This window comes from Ursus maritimus, unplaced genomic scaffold (genome assembly GCF_017311325.1).
Source record: "Ursus maritimus isolate PB19 unplaced genomic scaffold, ASM1731132v1 scaffold_7, whole genome shotgun sequence".
Taxonomy (NCBI): Eukaryota; Metazoa; Chordata; class Mammalia; order Carnivora; family Ursidae; genus Ursus; species Ursus maritimus.
In genome coordinates this window covers 35,100,420-35,120,187 of record NW_024426885.1, presented here as the reverse complement: position 1 = coordinate 35,120,187, position 19,768 = coordinate 35,100,420, and the positions used below count along the sequence as shown (strand labels likewise).

Here is a 19,768-nt window from a genome sequence, read left to right as displayed (position 1 = left end):
GAACAAAGCTCTGTCAAGGGATCTCTCTGGGATATATTTTATTAAGGGCATTAATCTCTCATGAGGACTCCACCCTCATGACTTACTTACCTTCCCAAAACCACACTTCCAAACACTGTCACGCTGGGGATTAGGTGTCCACACACGAATTCGACGAAGTCACAACCATTCAATCCATAGCACCACCTATGCTACTTTGCCTTATCCACTCAATTTAAATGTTCTGGCTTCCCTAAATCACAGAAAAGAAGGTCACCTCAAGCAGTTTCTTAAGTACAGCCCCACAAACACCTTAGAGGCCAGGAACACCAAGGAAAACTGTGGCAACAAACAAAGGCTCCATAAATTTCCCTGCCACACCAATCAGGAAAGAGCTCCTTCTATCCTGCTGGACTGAGATCTCCCCGACGGCAGCACTGGGGGAGTGGGGTAGGGGGAGGCTCTTGGCTGTAGGCCAATGAAATCTAGCTCACCAAGGCTGAAGGATTTGGGCCATTGGTACCAGTCATTTAGCTTTGGATCACGTGTTGCCTTGCGGTGATTCTGATATTATCGTCTTCTATCTCCATTCAGTTCTCGATTCTCATTTCCCTTGTTGCGGTTGCATATTCTGCCTTGCCAATGACACTCTAGTTCTTATAAGAGCTGGAACCTGGATATATACCTCTTTCTATGACCCATAGAACTCTACAGGTGTTTGATAAATACCCATCAAATTAAATCACTTTTAAACTTTAAACGAGCCCCCCACCCCTTTCCAAAGTAAGATCCTAATTATTTCAATCTTTCTTCTCCGATAGATGGTTCCTCCAACCCTGAACATTTATAGTTACTAACCTCCAAGAAATCTTCCTTATGTGCAAAGAAAGGTATTGCAGTTACGGAAGAGTCATGTTTTTAGAGAAGCAGATATTTAATTTTTTATGAAATACTTTGTATCTAATTTCCACTACTAGGCTGACGAAACAGCATTTTCTTGGCTACCTCAGGTGAGACGATGTCTTCAGGGCTCAGCCTCTAAGAATGTGGTTCTCAAATGTGGTCCACAAACTCGGGTGTCCCTGAGGCCCTCTCAGAGGGTCAGCAAGGTAAAAACGAATGACGATACTGAGAGATTGTGTGCCTTTGTTCCTGTGCTGGGTGAACGCTGACAGTGCAAAGTGACAGCGGGTAAAACTGCAGGCACCTCAGCCCCAGTGCTGGCTGTATTAGTCACCACCACGCCCTGGCAATTAAAAAAAAAAAAAAAAAGCAATTTCACTTAAGAAAGTCCTTCATGATGTAGTCAAAATTATTAACTTCATTAAGTTTTGACCCTTGGGAACGTATGTTTTTAATATCCTGTGTGACCAAATGAGAACTACCTAAATAACTTCTGCATTACAAATACAAAGGTTGTCTTGAGGAAAAAAACACTCATGCAATTGAGCTATGAGCTAGGCTCGCTTTCTTCATGGAACACGTCACTTGAAAGAATGCCTGACAGAAAACGGCCATAGGTTTTGACAGATATTTTCTCCGAAATAAAGGAAGTGAGCCCATCACTTCAGAGAAATAAAAGAGACAGTATTTGTTGCCAATGATAAAATGTGCGTTTTCAAACAAAAATTACAATTTCAGAAAACCTGTATCCCTCACTGTGAACTGGACAGCTTCTCTCAATGCCTAAAGATTTTGACGCGATCCGTGGTGATATTAACAACAGCACTGTTTTATATTGTAGAATGAAACAACAACATTTGGAAGATCTACAGAATTCAGCCAATCAATAATTTCTGAATGAATAATTCACTACGTTACACAAATTATGCATGGGTTTAAATTTTAAAAAATCAAAGTGTAAAGTAAATCAACGGATTTTAGTATAACAGAACATGAAAAGATAATATGGTTTCAGATTCCACAATGAAACTAACCTCTACGAAACTACCACTGGGTGAGCTTTAGTGTAGTATCAAAGAACAACATCCACAATTATCTTAAAAAGGCTATGAAAATATACTCCTTTTCCAACTATTTATCTGTGTGAGGCCAGATTTTCTTCATCTACTTCAGTTAAACGAGTATTACAAGAGCGTAAATGCAGAAACAAATAATTATCTACTCTCTTCTCCAAAATCACATATTAAAGAGATTTGCAAAAATAGAAACACAACTCCATTCTTCTCACTAATCTTCTAATTTGGTAAATATAGTTAATTAAAACATTTATATTAACATGTAATGGGCTTATTGTAATTTTAAAATGAACTGAATAATAAACTAGTAAACAGCTTTTTGGAATCCTCAATAAATTTTAATTTTGGGGTCTAGGACCAAAAGGCTTGAGAACTGCTGGTCTAGGATAACTCAGCCTGTAGGTTTTCTTTGATCATAACTTCCTAGTATAACTAACAGGGGGGTACATCTTTAGAGTATAAACTGGATTATTTTTTAACCGTGTGTCTTATCCGACCCTTGCCTACACCGAGGCTCCTGGTTGTGTTTATGGTGACGTTTATGGTGTTCACACGGCGTGATTGAAGAACATCCTGTATTTCACTTCTCAGAGGAGCTTAGTGCTATTTGCAAATTTGGAAGTTTTGCCTTTCCAGGTGATTCATAAAGATGTAGAGCGGGAGTACCCGTTTAGCTTTATATGTTTTCTGTCTCAAAGACAACTATCTGCCCTTGACTAAACATTGCCCTCACTTTCACGAGATTTCAACAGTAGGACTGACCCTGGTGTGAGGCTGATCATAGTCAATATCGACCACATCCACATGTTTCCTTCTCAATAGATGTATAAAACCCCTGGAGGATTCCTGGGGCATTTTTCAGGCATGATTTCTCTTTACAGAACAATTTCCCCAAATAGTTCGTGCTTGGTTCAATATTCCTTGATCTTGCAGCTTGAATGACTTATTCCATAGAGTCCTAGCCACTCAGAGATGGTTCATATTAAAATGGCACTCCCTATTCTATGTGATCCTTGAATTTCTGCCTAATTTCTGATATGAATTTGATCTGACAGAAGTTATATGCTTTCCTGTTTCTGTCATTTGTGGAATGTTTCCCTTCTCCCATGAAACCCTTTTACCACCAGTGATTTCGTTTACTGCTCTAGTGAACAACATATGATTTTTCCTCCAACATCTAATTTGCAAAATTGGTGACATTCATTGCTCAAGAAGGTATTTTTAAAGGCTTTGTATTATTTTTTTAAATGAAATACAGGTATTTATTTCAATGTAGCAATTTAGTTTTATTTCCCGTTTAAAATTAAGCATCTTGGTGGATTTTTTCTTACTTTCCTCTCCCTCTAGATTCTGAATTCAATCATGCTGTCACTGTTGTGTAACAGTTCACACACAGCTACTTCCATAGCTATTCCTGACCACCACTCAGGACAAAATACAATGTATTTCTTTCCTTGTGGATTTAAATGCTAACTTTTTAAAGAAATAATTCGTATTGTCTCAGACTCTTTATTTCTATATCTGGTCCTGGTTCAAAAAAGTACTGCTATATATGCGTATAACACCCAGTGCACCATGTAATATGTGCCCTCCTTAATACCCATCACTGGCCTATCCCAATCCCCTACTCCCCTTCCCTCTGAAGCCCTGTTTGTTTCCCAGAGTCCAAAAGTTCATATGGAACTTCAGGGAACCAATAATAGTCAAACCAATCTTGAAAAATAAAAAGTTGGAGAATTCACACACACACACAAAAAGTACTGCTATAATTTGTATAAATCCTTCTGGGGGAGAGGGTAAGTCTGTGGCTATTATCATGTGGTCTAATTTTGTAGCTTCCCTTCTTATTACAAAATGTCAGCACAGGTTCATCATTCAATTCAATAAACATGTCGAGTGCGCAATAAAATAAGTGCTTTGGACACACAAATATGAAAGACAATATAAAATACTAGACACACCATGGTTTCGGAGCCCTCAGGAGTCCAGTCTAGTGGGGGAGACAGAGGCTGACATGAATAACTCCAACTGGTACCAACAAAGTGCTTTGGGAGGGCAGCGGGAACTCCTATTACCATAGCTGCATTGGGTATTGAGGGCAGCTGTGCCTTAAGGTTCTCCAGCACCCTCATTGTGTAGCTCTTGTCTCCCTGAGCTACGCCAGTCTTGGGATCTATGAGGCTTGGGTAATAAGTGAAAGGGCATTTGTACCCACCCACCTCAAGGTCATATCTGACACCCTGTATTTCCCAGGGTACGCCTTTCTGGTGGGTTCTTCCACTGTGGTCATTCTGCACTGCTTCTTCTAACACGTGCCTAGAAACCCACTCCACTCCAACACTGTGGGCATGCCTTCCAGTCTCTTTGGTGCTGGGCTCTACTGCCCCATCACCATCACTGAAGAAGTTCTAGAAGCTGGGACAGTGTTTTTACCCAGTCTTTGAGTTATTTTTAAACTCTTAGGATGGCCTCTTTTGCTTGTTCCCCTCAGGAGAGGGATTTGGTGAAAACTCTGCAAAGTAGGGATGGAGATGGCAGACACAACTTCAGAGTCTCACCATCCATGCGTTGAGCACTCATACATATATATTTTTTTCTCCTCACAGTAAATACTTCACCTTCCTGGAGGCATACTGATTCCAGACGTTGGGAAGCTCTTTATCTCCTCTCTGTTGAGCTATATGACTCAGGTATCCTAAAATCTGATTGTCACCTTCAAAGTCCCTTCACCATTTATCCCAGGAATAGAGTCAGTCCCCCATGCAAATGGGAGTCTTGGTGAACTGCCTGGCTATCCCAGCATTTCTGAGGTGACCATTCAGAAGACCTACCACCACCCCTCGCCCCAGCCAATCCTCAATCCTCTTGCTAGTGCTTTTCTAGCAAGACTTTTTAATTATCAAAGTAATACATGTTCTTTTTCAAAAATTAAAATGATACACAAAATATATATAAAGTAAAAAAGGTCCCCATTGTACCCTCTCACTAATCTCACTTCTCAGAGATAGTTATCATTTCAAATTTGGTGTTTTTTCTGTTTTCACACGTACACACACACACACACACACACACACACACTTTATCGTTCACATACAGATTTTTAACAAAATAATATGTTATGCATATTATTTTAAAACTGAAGTTTTACCAATAATAATATATGGCTGTCTTACCACATTGATTCATATAATTCTGTGTTTTTCTTTTCATGGTATTCATGGTATCCCATAATATGAATATGCCATAATGTATATAATCATTTATACCCATGCTATTAATATTATTCCCAATGTTTTGTTTTTTTCAAAAAATACAACTAACACCTTGTATGACCAATTGTGTATATGCACATTTTTATAGATAATGCCAAAATAATAAGATTTTCAAATTCTTTCCAATCATGCTGCTCCTCACACAGACGCTGCACCCTCTTTTATACGTCAGCCCTGCCCTTCATCAAGAATTTTTTGTAGGCTGGTAATTCTCTGTGCCTTTGTTTGCCGAAATCTTAACTACAGGGTTTCATTCTACCCCAATTACCAGCATAATGCCTAGCATATAATAAGTACCCTATAAGCACTTGAAAGGGAGGAAGGAAGGAAAAAAGGAAAGGACAAATGCTAAACACTACAGCACATTTATTGTTTTATTAGCTGATACCTGCATATCTTTAACGTGACTTCTCTGGCACACTCCATGTCAGTAGCTGCTTAAAGAGATCTTAGTTTAGGGGAGCTGGGTGACTCAGTCAGTTAAGCATCTGCCTTCGGCTCAGGTCATGATCCCAGGGACCTGGGATCAACCCCCTCATCGGGCTCCCTGCTCAGCAGGTAGCCTGCTTCTCCCTCTCCCTCTGCCTGCTGCTCCCCCTGCTTGTGCGCTCTCCCTCTCTCTGTCAAATAAATTAATACAATCAAAAAAAATGAGAGAGAGGTCTTAATTTAGTCTATTTTCCAGGCTATGGGTGATGGAAAGTGATTGTAGGAAATTCTTGGTCCTTGGCCTTGAAATTCCTAAGCTATCTCAGAATTAGGGACGACTCAAGATGTGGTAAGTTATTTGTTAAAAAGGCCACCATAATTCCCATCCTTTTTGTGTTATCCTCTCATGTGTCTTTAGATGGCCGTGTAACTTGCTTTGGCCAATGGGACACAGTAAATATGACAGAGAGTCTTAAAAGTATTTGCATATTTGGGCTTATTTTTTCTCGCGGCTCTTGGAAACCCTGAGACTAGCATGTGAAAAAGCTACAATTTGAGCCAGGCTTTTAGAAGGTTCAAGACTATATAGAGCAGGGACAAACCTTCTCAACCAAGCTTCCTAAATCAACCATCCTGCCAAGCACCAGACATGTCTGTTGCTATCTCAAATCATCCAGGCCCAACCAAGCTGCCACTTGATTGACCTCTGATCAGAAACAGCACCCATAGGGGTGCCTGCATGGCTCAGATGGTTAAGCATCTGCCTTCAGCTTAGATCATGATCTCTGGGTCCTGGGATTGAGCCCGCATCGAGCCCCACATCGAGTCCCGTATCAGGCTCCCGGCTCAGTGGGGAGTCTCCTTCTTCCTCTCCTTCTGCCTCTCCCCCTGCTCATGCTCTCTCTCTCTGTATGTCTCTGTCTCAAATGAATAAATAAAATCTTTAAAAAAAACACACACACACCCAGAGCTGACATAGAATCATGTAAAATAATAAATGTTTGTGTTTTAAGCGACTAAGTTTTGAAGGGGTTTTTGTTTTTGTTTTTTCTTTTATGTAGCAAAAGCTAATTGATACACAAGAACTTACTGGAAAATGACAGTATGAGAAACAATAATTTAGGTTAATATTATACCTTACCAAAATGCAAAACCCTACATAACACAGTAGCAAATTGCGTACCACTTGTAAACATGGTATCATCAACAACATGAGTTATCTCAAGAATATATAGGATTTGCCACGTAAATCATCCTATCAACAGAATAAAGGGAAAATGTTTCTAATTGTCTTAATAGATGCAGAGAAAATGCTCAATGAAATGTAACAGTGATTTCTAATAAAGCTCTTAGCAATTCCTTGATTTCTCTTTCTTCTCCCTCATTGACAGTGTATAGAAATGCAACTGACTTCCATGCATTGATTTTATATACTGAGACTTTGCTGAATTTCTGTATGAGTTCTAGAAATTTTGGAGTGGAGGATTTTGGATTTTCTACATAGAATATCATGTCATCTGCAAAGAGTGAAAGTTTGACTTCTTTGTCAATTTGGATGCCTTTTATTTCTTTTTATCTGATTGCTGAGGCTAGGACTTCCAGTACTATGTGGAACAACAGTGGTGAGAGTGGACATCCCTGTCATGTTCCTGACCTGGGAGGAAAAGTTCTCAGTTTTTCCCCATTGAAGATGATATTTTCTGTGGGTTTTTTCATATATCATTTATGATATTGAGGTATGTTCCTTCTATCCCTACATGGCAGAGAGTTTTTATCACAAAAGGATGCTATATTTTGTCAAATGCTGTTTCTGCATCTATTGAGAGGATCATATGACACTGAACTCTAGGAAACAAACTGAGGATTGCTGGAGGGGAGATGGGTGGGGGGAAGGTATAATTGGGAGGGCGCTTGATGTGATGAGCACTGGGTGTTATATGCAATGATGAATCACTGAATTCTACCTCTGAAACTAATTTAAAAAATACTTCTAGCAAATAGGAACAGAAGGAAACTTTAACCTTATAATCATTATCTTCTTAAAAACACATCTAAAGGGCACCTGGGTGGCTCAATCAGTTAAGCAACTGACTCTTGATTTCGGCTCAGGTCATGACTGAGCAACCGGTCTCGAGCTCCATGCTAGGGATGGAGCTTGCTTAAGTTCTCTCTCTTTCTCCCTCTGCCCTCCAGCCCCTCTCACGTATACACTCTCTCTCTCAAAACAAAAACAAAACAAAACCAAAACCAAAACAAAACAAAACAAAAAACAACCACTATGCATCGAATACCATAGTTAATAATAAAATGTAGAATTTTCCCTTTAAAATGAAGAACAAGATAAGGATGCCTCTATCACTGCCTCTATTAATAACGTTCTGGAAGTCCTAGTCAGTGCAATAAAATAAGAAAATAAGATATGAAAGAATTAGAAAAAAAAGAAAACAAATTTTCATTCACAGAAAATATGATTCTGTAATACAGAAAATCCAAGAGCATCTAAATATATTACAAGTTTAAGAGATATAAGCATACTGGCAGGATATGAAACCAATATATAGAAATCAATAGGATCCTGCATAACAGTGGTAACCAACTGGAAAATTAAATTTTAAAAAAATACTAATCACCATGCTCAAATCCCAGTCTACCCCTGTCTGCTTACTCGTCTTGGTTGTATTTCCATGTGATATGGATGGACTAGCTGCAGATTTCTAAGTTGCAGGAGGGTGGGGACAGTGTGTGTTTTGTTCAACACTGTAACTCTAAAGCCTGGCTCATAGTGGGTCAACCAACTATCCCGGTTTGCCCGAGGCTGAGGGCCTTCTAAGGACATGGAACTTTCAGTGATAAAACCACAACAGTCCTGAGCAAACTGGGACAGCTGGTCACCCTACCTGTTGACAAACCCAAAGGAAAGAGAGAATTTGCCTGTCCATATGCACTGAAAAATTCAGTTCAGTCTACCTCTGTTGCAGGGAAAAACACCACTCTTCCCTACTGTGTGTCTCCTCCTTGTGACTCTCCTTTATTACTAACACAAAACAATTCACTTTTGGTCACCAAATACATGGTTTTCCCCCACACCAACCAAGTCTCTCCAATACCAGGTGGGCATCCTACAATTTAACTCAATCCTGACACTATCTACCAGACACTATCTACCACCCCCACCCCAGCTCCCATCCCCCACTTCACACTCCAGCCACAAGCCCAGGTTAACGCCTTGTTTCTGACCAACTGGCTATAGATTGAAGATTCCAACAACCCCTCTTTGGGTTCAGTTAATTTGCTAGAGCGACTCACAGAACTCAAGAAAAACTCTTACGTTTACCAGTTTATTAAAGGATATGATAAAAGATACAGATGAACAGCCAGATGAAGAGATACATAAAGGAAAACTCTGGGAGCAAATTGAGCACCAGAGCTTCTCTCCCCATGGAGTTAAGGTACATCGCCCTCCTGGTGTATATGTATTTCCCACCTGGAAGCTCCCCGAATCCCGTACTATGGGGATCTTATGGAGGCTTTGTCACATAGGCACGATCAATTATTAACTCCATTTCCAGCCCTTCTCTCCTGTCTGGAGGATGAGGGGGTGAAGTTGAAAATGCCAAGTATCTAATGATGGCTTTGTCTTTCTGGTGACCAGCCCCCACCCAGGACCCACCCAGGACCCCACCCAGAGTCACTTCATTGGAACAAAAGATACTCCTAGTACTCTTTTCACTTAGGAAATTACACGGGTTTTAGGAGCTCTGTGCCAGAAAGTGGGCAGAGATCAATATATATCTTCTATCATTGCACACCATGGTTAACCAAGGAATAAGCTGTTGGCTTCAGGGTTAAAAAAGAAAGTGAAAGAATTTTCATTGAGTTTGTTTTGGTAGGTTATTAACCAAATCAGGCTAAGTTAATGAAACAGTGCCTCTCCATGCTAAAAATTATACAGTGGTATTTTAGAATCTAAGACAACGTTAAAACCACCAAGAGTTTGTGGAACTTTTAAGTTCTACACCATGCCAACACAATCTAACAGCATCCCAAAGTGAGAAGCCATAAAAGAATTTTCTTCATTAAACTGCAAGTAACTGCAATGTCTTTTTTCCTAAAAGTAATCTGAAAAATTCAAAAGGCCCTGTTGCTCTGAAAATGAAATAATAATGAAATAATACTCATCTGATAAAACAACTACCTCTGGTGAGAAATATAAGTAAATGAATTTGCAATACCTTCAATACTTGACAATTTTTCTGAAATACCCTAAACAACCATAAGGATTTCCTATTTCAAGTTAATATTCATTACATTCGAAACATAGGGGAGGGGTACGGTGGCATTGATTATTCAATAAGTAAAAAATATCATTTACCAAAGTGTTCTGTCATGGTCCATGATTTACCTATCCACAAATACATGCAAATTCCTTCAGCATGCCTATGTAATTTATCACATCCAATTGAAATCGTAGACTCCTGTGTGGCTTCCGTCTTATTCTTCCTCTGTGCAAGACAAGTCTCGATGATTCTGCCTTTATGGTACTTTTCTAATTCCTCTGCCCAAGCTCATCCTAGCTCTAACATAAGGGGAATAGAAATAGGAAAGAGATCAATCTACAGTACTCTCAGGTTGATTAGCCAAGCAGGAATGAAAAAGAGAGGACAACATATACAGACTGCCTACAATGAATGTGCCAATAAATAAGTTGCCTGATTTAATCCTTAAAATAACTCGAGTGGTAGATATTATTATCCCTGTTTGCTTACGAGAAAACTGAGGCCCAGAAAGTTTGAACAAACTGAACAAGTTCATTCAGCCCCTGAGCTGCAGGATTCAGATTTAATTCAGATTTAATTTGTCTGGGTGAACACACCTGGGTGGCTTGGGTAGTCTATGATAAATGAATCATTTGGACCCACATAATTAGAAAGTGAATTTTCCTGGCTTTAACTGATAAGAAAATGTAAGAAAACTAACTTCTATGAATGTGTAATTCTACTTTTAGAATTTATTATGGACATGATTTTAGAACTCCAATTTTGATTAAGCTGAACTAATAAACCACATATATATAATAATTTTTTCCTGACCCCCTCCCAAAATAATAAAACTTACCACTTTGTGGATAAACATGTTCTCTTATTTTAGTTTCAATGTATGTTAGTAGTTTAAGTTGGAATTTTATATTATTTCAAAAGTACGTCTAATTTAAGATACTTCATTTTGGATCAAATTATCTGATACATGATGCAATGGATCATCCACAAAACCATTATTTCTAAATAATGTTTCTTTCATTAAAAATTTTTTTTAGTCTCAAATGCTTAGCTTTATTAAAACTTACTTTATTCTGTTCAGGTGATATTGTATTCTATGTTAGATTCAGTAATGCTAATCCCGTTTATTTTTAGATTATGAGATCTAAAATATGTCATTATAACAAATTAACAATGCAGTTGTGTAGAAAGAGAAATATGATAGAACAGAGGAGGTTAGAGAAACAGGCAGAAGTCCGTTTACGTAGGGTCTTATAGATCAGATAAAGGAGTTTGGACTTTATTTACGTTCAGTAGGAAGCTAATGAACGATTTTAAGCAGGAAAATAGCATGATCTGATTTACATTTTAAGAAAAGCACTCTGGCTATTGTATGAAGAGTGGATCATAAGAAAGAGCAAGAGTGGAATCCGGAAGGTCAGTTGAGAGGTGCAGTCAAAATGTATTTAGGGGAAAGACATTGGTAACTGAATGGTGGGGAAACAGTGGAAATAGGCAGAAGGGTCGTATTTGGTATCTTATCGGTAGGCTGGGTTGGGAGTGGGCTGGCTAGAGAGAGCCAAGAGCCAAGCGTATCTCCCAGGTTTGAAGACTGAGCTGGATGGCAGCATTTTCTGCAATGGAGAGTGAGAGAGAAGCAGGGCGTTTCCCTTTTTGCAAGGTCTCCGTGTGTGCTTGTCTGGGGATGATGTCTCTCCTAGAATTTCACCCTACTTTACTGCTCATATATATTTTGCAATTTTCCAGTTGTGGCACATAGACTCCACAGTGGTCCCCTTGATCCCAACTTCCTGGTGCTCATTTTTTGTGTGACCCCTTCCCCTTGAGTACCAATGGGACCTGTGACTTGCTTCTCACCAATGGAATACAGCAAATATGATAGAATATACTCGAATACATGTATGTGACAACATTATGTAACACTGTTGCTCATTTTGCTAGGAAACTCTCTCTCTCCTGTTGGCTTTGGAGAAGTAAGCTATCACGTAGGCTGGCCAAGAGGGGAGTCAAGTGACAAGTAACTGAGGGCAGCCTCTGGTTAATGGCCACCAACATACTAAGTCCCTCAGTGCAACAACCTGGAACAAATTGAATACTTCCAACAACTACATGAACTTGGAAGCAGCTCCTTCCCCAGTCAGGCCTCAGGTAAGATAGCAGGCCCAGTCAATGCCTTGATTGTGGCCTTTTAATATCCTAAAACAGCTAAGCTGTGCTCAGATTCCTGATCCATAGACACTGTGACATAAGCAATGTGTGTTGTCTTAAGCCATGTATTTGAGCTAATATTCCTAAGTAGAAATAGATAACTAATAAACCAATTTTCTTAAACTATTCTTTAAAAGAAATTATAATCACAACAGGATTCAGGTTTCTCCCATAGAAAGATCCTTATTACTGTTTTGGAAAAGTTGCTTTTTATAAATGTATAATATTTACAAATGTGTAAGTCCATGTAGTCTCTCCAACAGCATACATATACAAGTAGTGCACATATCTGTCAATTTAACACTTAGAGAATTTATAAGCTACGAGGAAATTTGGAGAAGTGAAGCAACTTACCCAAGTTCCTACAGCCAGTTAGTGACAAGTCTGGGTGCAAAATTTACCACATTGAAATGTGATTTTAGCATTCACAGTACATGCAACCAGGAGGAAAGTCTTGACAATCTTCCATTTTTAAAGTGTATACTATCAAAATCTTTCAAGAACTCCCAAAAGACAAAAATTTTCTCACCTAGAAAGTACACTGCCATCTGTAAACTTAGCATTAAACAACTCATCAGAGCGAAATAAAATGGCTTTTATTTGTATTTGACTCCCTATTTCACTCTAAAGTATTTCATGATGCATGTTTTTAGCTTTTATATTTCATTCAGGATCTTATTAAATACATATGAGCCATAGTAGATGCTGAGAAAGAAAGACAGCCCAGCCTCTGCTTATACAAAGCTGCTGGTTTGAAGTGGCATAGATAGTTCTGTCTTGGCTTCGTAAAAGACTGTCTTAAAATGTTTTGTTTGATCCTCATAAGAAAGCATTAATGCTGATGCATGCATAGTCCCTGGCACAGAACGAAAGTACCTGCTCTTATTAGACAGAAAGGAAATGGGAGGTACGCAGGGACAGTGTGTTCCAAACTTTTAGCAGATGATGAAGCAAACCTCCCCGCCCCATGACTATGGAATTCCCCATAATTTCACTGTCGATAGTTTGTCATTTTATTTGATAATGACCCTGATAGAAAGAAAAGCAAAGTGCTCAGCAGCATGCGGAGAGCAACCAGAATGATTCACCAAAGTGAACAATTGCCCAACCATTACCAGGTGTAGAAAGTGGCTGACAGGTGCACCAGTACAAACAAATACTTCTGGACTTCTGCCAGAGGCCCAAGAAATGACAAATGGGTAAACTGGTGGGTTGAGGTGGCAAAACCTTGTGTCTCTTCTTTTTGGTAGAAAATTATTGAGCACCTACTATCACTCAGACACTGTGCTAGATAATGGGAATATAAGAAATGAATGAAGTACAATGTTGGGCTTCAATAAAAATAAATTGTAATAGAGTTCTGCAATAGAACAATATATACAAGACCACACAGGGGAATAAAGGATTAACTCAAGCATGGGAGTCAGAGAAACTATCTTGGAGAAGGTACAGGGTTTCTTTACAGGGTGATGAAAATGTTCTAAAAATGATAGCGAAAATGCTTGTACAGCCTCGTAATATAGTAAGAACCATTGAATTGTATACTTTAAATGGGTGAACTATATGGTATGTGAATTATATCTCAATAAAACTGATAGAGGAAAAAAAGCACAATAGATCTAAGATCATTGAGTGCTCAAATGGCCTCAATTTTTCACATGTCTCGGTGTCTATGCCCTTTGACACGTGACTTTCCACTTCCTCTCACTAAAGAGTTAGAGTCATTTCCCCCATCAAATCTCTGTTGACCTATGACTTGCTTCTTCTAATAGACTGCAGGGAAATGGCTCAGAGCCAGTTCTGAGCCTGGGACTCAAGAACCCTTCCAGGTTTCCATTTGACCTTTGCTCCTCTGCCATTGCCTTAAGCACGTACCTGGGTTAGCCTGATAGAAGATGAAAAGACATGTGGTGCCGAGAAGATTCTCTTTAATCATCCTACCTGAGGTCATTTGAGATTAGCCAAACCCAACCAATTACCAGACATGAGTCCCAGTCATGACCAGAAAAAAAAAAACACCCTATCAAATCCAGCCCTGTCAGCTACAAACTTATAAAATAGATGTTTTTTGTTTTAAGCTACAGCATTTTGGGATTGTTTGCAGGAGTTTTTTGGTAGAAAGAGGTAACTGATCTTAAGTGGTACAACACATCATTCAAGAGTCATCTCATGAACTTCAAGAAAGAGGATAAAGAGTATAGTGAATGAAATTCAGAGCTTTCTGGACACCTTCTCTTACAGAGAAGGAGCGGGAGGGTTAGAATACATACATTCAGGGGCGCCTGGGTGGCACAGCGGTTGAGCGTCTGCCTTCGGCTCAGGGTGTGATCCCGGCGTTATGGGATCGAGCCCCACATCAGGCTCCTCCGCTATGAGCCTGCTTCTTCCTCTCCCACTCCCCCTGCTTGTGTTCCCTCTCTCGCTGGCTGTCAAAAAAAAAAAAAAAAAAAAGAATACATACATTCAATTATATGTGTGTGTGCATAAAAATATGAAAATGCTGGTTAAAAATAATACAAAGTCGTTGGAAACTCCACAGTGACATTTTAAAATATAGCATGTACTGGGGTTCCTGGCTAGCTCAGTCAGTAGAGCATGCAACTCTTGATCTCAGGGTCATGAGTTCAAGCCCCACGCTGGGTGTGGAGCTCACTTAAAAAAAAATTGTAAATAAAATACAGCATATACTAGTTAGTATCTGGTAGTGATCACATTGAAAAATAAACCTTAATTTTTTCAGTATAAAAGTTTAGCCAAACAACATGACATCTGTGGTATTCGAGCCAAAGATGTATAACCTTGACCTATTCATAAGAAAATGGTAGAATAATCCAAATTGTGGGACATTCTAACAAAACAACTGGCCAACACCTTGAAAAGTGTCAAGATCATGAGAGACAAAAAGAGGAATTTTCCCAGATTTGTAGGAAATAAAGGAGACATGGCAATTAAATGAAATGTGGAATCCTTGGATTCTAGAACAGAAAAAGAACATTAGTGGGATGATTAGCAAATTTTGAACAAGATCTATAGATTAGTGAATAGTAAAAAATATTAAATCGAATGTTAATTTTCAGGTTTCAATAATTGTATAAATAAGTTCTCAACATTTGTAGAAGCTGGGTGAAGGATTATACAAGAACTCTATGTACTATTTCAGCAACTTTTTTGTAATTCCAAAATTATTTCAAGATAAAATGTTTTTTAAATAAGAAAGTTAGATGAAGAATAATGTGATCACATTTATATACTTAAAAAAAAAGACGAGAGTATATAGAAAACTGTTAGCAGCAAAGGATTTGTGGACATGCCAGACATTATTCTAGATACTGGTGGTAGAGCAGTCAATAAGACAGAAAAAATCCCTACACTCACTTGTAAGCAGACAGAAATATATAAGATAATTTCAGCTGGTGCTAAACACCATGTAGAAAATAAAACAAGGTGGAAGAGTGAAAACAGATTGGGTAGACTACTTTAGACTAAGTGGCCAGGAAAACTCTTTCTGAAGAAGTGTTATTTGAATGAGATCTGACAGACCTAAGGGGCCTATTTGTGAAGATACAGAAGGAATATTTTAGGCGGGGAAAAGCAAAGCAAAGGCTCTGAGGCAGAAGCAAATAGGAAATATGACAGGAAGAGAAAGGCTAGACTACCCCAGGGTGGAATGTGACCAGGTCAGACCAGACGTAGGGACTATTCAGAACAGGTAGGCTTGGGTAAGGAGTTTGTGTTTTAGTTCATGTGCAAAAAGAAACCACTGCGTGGTTTTAAGAGAGATGGAGCACGCTATGACTGACCTTCTTTAAAATGTCATTTCATTTTTTTGCGGAAATTGACCTGTGAGAGGACGAGAGTGGAAGGAGGAGGGCCTGTGGGGACTGTGATGGCAACAGGTCTAGAGAAGGAGAGATGGTGGCTTGACGAGGGTGTTCAGTGAAGGCAGAAAGCAGGGAATGATTTAGGATATATTTTGTTGGCGGTGGAGCAAAATTGTGCAGATGGATTGGATGTGGGAAATGAGCGAAAGCAAGGAATCTAGGATAATTCTTTGTTTTCTTGTGCAACTTGCATAGATTTGGGTGCCAGTTACCAGAGCAGATTGATGGAGGAAAGTTTTCTTGGGAGAAAAAATTAAGAGTTCTTGGGGGGAAAAAACCAAGAATTCTGTTCTAGCTATATTAAATTTGAGACATTAGACCTTCGTTATTTCAGGGGTTTTGCAATAATTAGTGTGTGTGTACGTGTGTGTGTGTGTGTGTGTGTGTAAGCATAAGTGTCTTTTCTTTAAGGATCTTACATTTTTTAAAAAAAATAATGAAGGTTGAGGAACGTTCAAAATATGCTTGGCCAAGCAGGTGCCTCAATTATTCAAATAGGGAGCATATCTCCTCTGGAAAAGTTACTGGAATGAGACTAATATATAGGACAAATGGCGCCATCCTAAAACTAGCAGTTGTAGAATTCACAAAGAAAAGCAGTGTGTTACATTTGTTCCTGAGCATCAGCAATGCTGGGCATCCATGGGTGAACCTTTTTATAATCATCATCACCCATGTAAATACATCTTTCAAGAGAAAATAATAGAGACCATGCACGTGTCCTTCAGGTTTAGAAAAGGGAACTTCGACCAAACGTGCATGTAGGAAGAGATATAATAGTAATCTCTTTTCTTTTTTAAAGGAACACTACACAGGGATCCTGGGGACTATAGGAGTGCAACTGCAGGAGGGACTATGGTACAGTGGTCAAGGAGGTAAGCCATGGCACCCCACAGGCCGTGCTCTATTCCCACAGACACTGACTGGTTGTACAACATGGTTCAAGTTCTATAACTTCTCTCTGCCTCCGTTGTTATCTGTAAAGCAGGGATAAGAATATGTGGTAGACCCTGTAATGCCCGTGTCCTCCACTTCCCCAGACTCCCCTTCCTAGCTGCTTGGAGTGTTACCAGAAGATGGCCTTCGGCTGTCAGGCCTCTGTTGGGATTGCCTTGCCTGAGGAAATTGTCTCTCCCAAGGTCACATCTCCTTCCAGGGGCAACCTCCATCCAGTGACTGGTCAACAAGGGATTTAAAGGCCTGAACTCCCAATTCAGGGCAGCTAGAAGGGCCTTCCAGCTCCTGAGCTCCATGTGGGTTTGGCAGATGTCCTCTCTGGGCTTCAACTTCAATGTCCCACTCTACCCAGATTCCTTCTCCTCCTTCCCCAGGAGCTCATCCCAAAACCTGTCCCTAAGAAACATCTTGCAATGCTAACCTCCCCCTCAGAGACTTCTCCCCAGGGAGCCCAACATGTGACATAAGAGTACCCTCCTCAGAGGTTGTCTCTTAGGAATAAATAAGTCACTGTACATAATGCACTTCGAAGAGTGTGTGTACACAGTAAGGGGAGAGAACCATTAGCTACCGGTACTAAGGTGCTTTCTTACGAAGTTGCCAATGCCTGCAACAGTCTTCTCCCCCCTAGCCGTAAAAGGCGCATTGCAGCGGCTTGAGTTTATTTTCCGTATGTTGTATTGCGTACCAATAAAGTTAACTGGCTTGTCTTCGGTGACAAGAGAGGAAAGAAATGTATTTCTGGCCTATTTGATGCCACCAGAATCCCTCATTCTTGACTGCCAGAGAAGCATCTTTGTGTTTGCAAACTGACTATGAAAACCTTCTCTAGTTATATACATATATATTTTTTAATTGAGAAAAGGCAGATATGAACTGTATTTTTATTAGGCCGGGATTACATACATCTCCTGACAAAGATTTCTTCACAACAGGAATTCACAGTTATCGAATCTCCTGAGAGGAGAGGAAACACATATCCTGAGCTTAGTCCATTCTGTTCAGAAATAGTTCTGACAACCAGAGGGCTGGATGTTAAGCTCATTTTGTGGCTGCATTTTGTTTTTCTGGCTCATTCATAAGTACTTGATCCTTATGAATAAAATAGAGATGAAACTTTTCCTGTAAAACTAAAGATCCTAAAAACAAGAATAACCAGAGAGCTTTCATTCTGGAAAGCAATGAATACAAGTCCACATAAAACTCAATTTGAAAAACAAATGTTATCCCAAAAAATCAGGTTATACATTAGATTAGACCACACTCAAATGCATCAGTAGAAAAAAAAAAAAAAGAGGGGGCGCCTGGGTGGCGCAGTCCTTAAGCATCTGCCTTCGGCTCAGGGCGTGATCCCAGCGTTCTGGGATCGAGCCCCACATCAGGCTCCTCCACTAGGAGCCTGCTTCTTCCTCTCCCACTCCCCCTGCCTGTGTTCCCTCTCTCACTGGCTGTCTCTCTGTCAAATAAATAATAAATAAAATCTTTAAAAAAAAAAAAGGAATGACAAATGCCAGCTAGCTGAAAAGTGAAGGCTACGGTTGGTAAGAAGTTACCTTTGTACCACCTACAACTCTTCAAAGAGCATTAGTTGCGCAATGTGGTTAAAAGCCACGTACACAACGAATATAACAGGTGACTATACTCTGCTTTCAATTGGAAAATTGAAAAGTTTGTGATCCTGATCTCCTATATTTGTCTAATATTATCCCCTGACACAAAGCCTTCATAGTGCCAACAGTTTTGTAAATAGTCACCAAAAGAAGTTCCTTCCCTGTCCTGTTCAGTGGGAGTTTGGGCTGTTTGTTTCATATACACCCACGTCTATTTGAAGCTCGGGCCTTCATGAGACTCCAAGTCACTAATCATGGCAGTTGGAGTACATGCCCTCCCTCCAATGGGCACCTCGTTTCTCAGCCACGAGTTGAATAAATTGGGAATGGCTGGCATAAAGCTTGAGTTGATCGTTGATGTCCACCCATTTCACTTTCTTGGCATCATCACCAGCTTCCAGAGAAAGATGATCCATTATCTCACCTGTATCGTCGCTGTAGTTCACAGCCTCTGTTTCCATCCACGCATTATCTGTGTTTCGGGGATCATCCACGTAACCTTTATAGACCACAGAGTGTTCCTGACTGAATAGTTTGTGCAGTTGTTTCTCCAAATCCTGTGTTTCTGCTCTAGATTTCTGTAAGGAATTCATGGCTTCCTCCCCAACTTCTCTCTTCAATGTGGTACTAATTTTCTCTCCTGGCTCCACCATTCCCCCTGGGATGGCCCATTCTCCACAGTCCTTTCTTTTGATGGCTACAAATTGCAGGACGTTTCTCTCAGAAACAGGATGGATCACTTTCTTTCCCTTGCCATCCTTTTTCCACCTGGTTAAGATGGGATCAGCAACGTGATTGGGACCCCACCGCCCTAAAAGCCCTCTGCCCACCAGCCCTGTTCTACCCGCGGGATTTCTAGGTCTGCCATTCTCGACCTCATACAAACCATTCTGGCTCCTTCTTTCAACATGCCCATCCTCCTCATTGAATTTAGGCGAGAAGTTCCTTTTGCCCATCGGGGGGTCTGCCCACGTGGGCTGGGCCAAGACAGAACCCGCAATGTACTTGACAGGCTTGTAATCTGGCTGCTGGACCAGCCAGCTCACTTTCTCGTCGGGGACCTGGCTTCGCTCCACTTTAGAGCCAGGGTATGGAGACGTCCTGGCCTTCTTGTGCGGGTTCTCAGCGGCGCCGTTCGAATCTGACATGATGAAGCTTGGAAGAACCGCAAGTGAG

General features: G+C 40.1%; 1 protein-coding gene across 1 annotated transcript; it reads right to left on the bottom strand.

The window, feature by feature from the left end:
* Positions 1 to 18,440: 18,440 nt before the first annotated feature.
* On the bottom strand, positions 18,441 to 19,768 carry LOC103667951 (ADP-ribose pyrophosphatase, mitochondrial-like). Its single transcript, XM_040624781.1, has one exon. It carries the CDS (start codon positions 19,738 to 19,740, stop codon positions 18,841 to 18,843), a length of 900 nt encoding a protein of 299 aa, XP_040480715.1. The 5' UTR covers positions 19,741 to 19,768; the 3' UTR covers positions 18,441 to 18,840.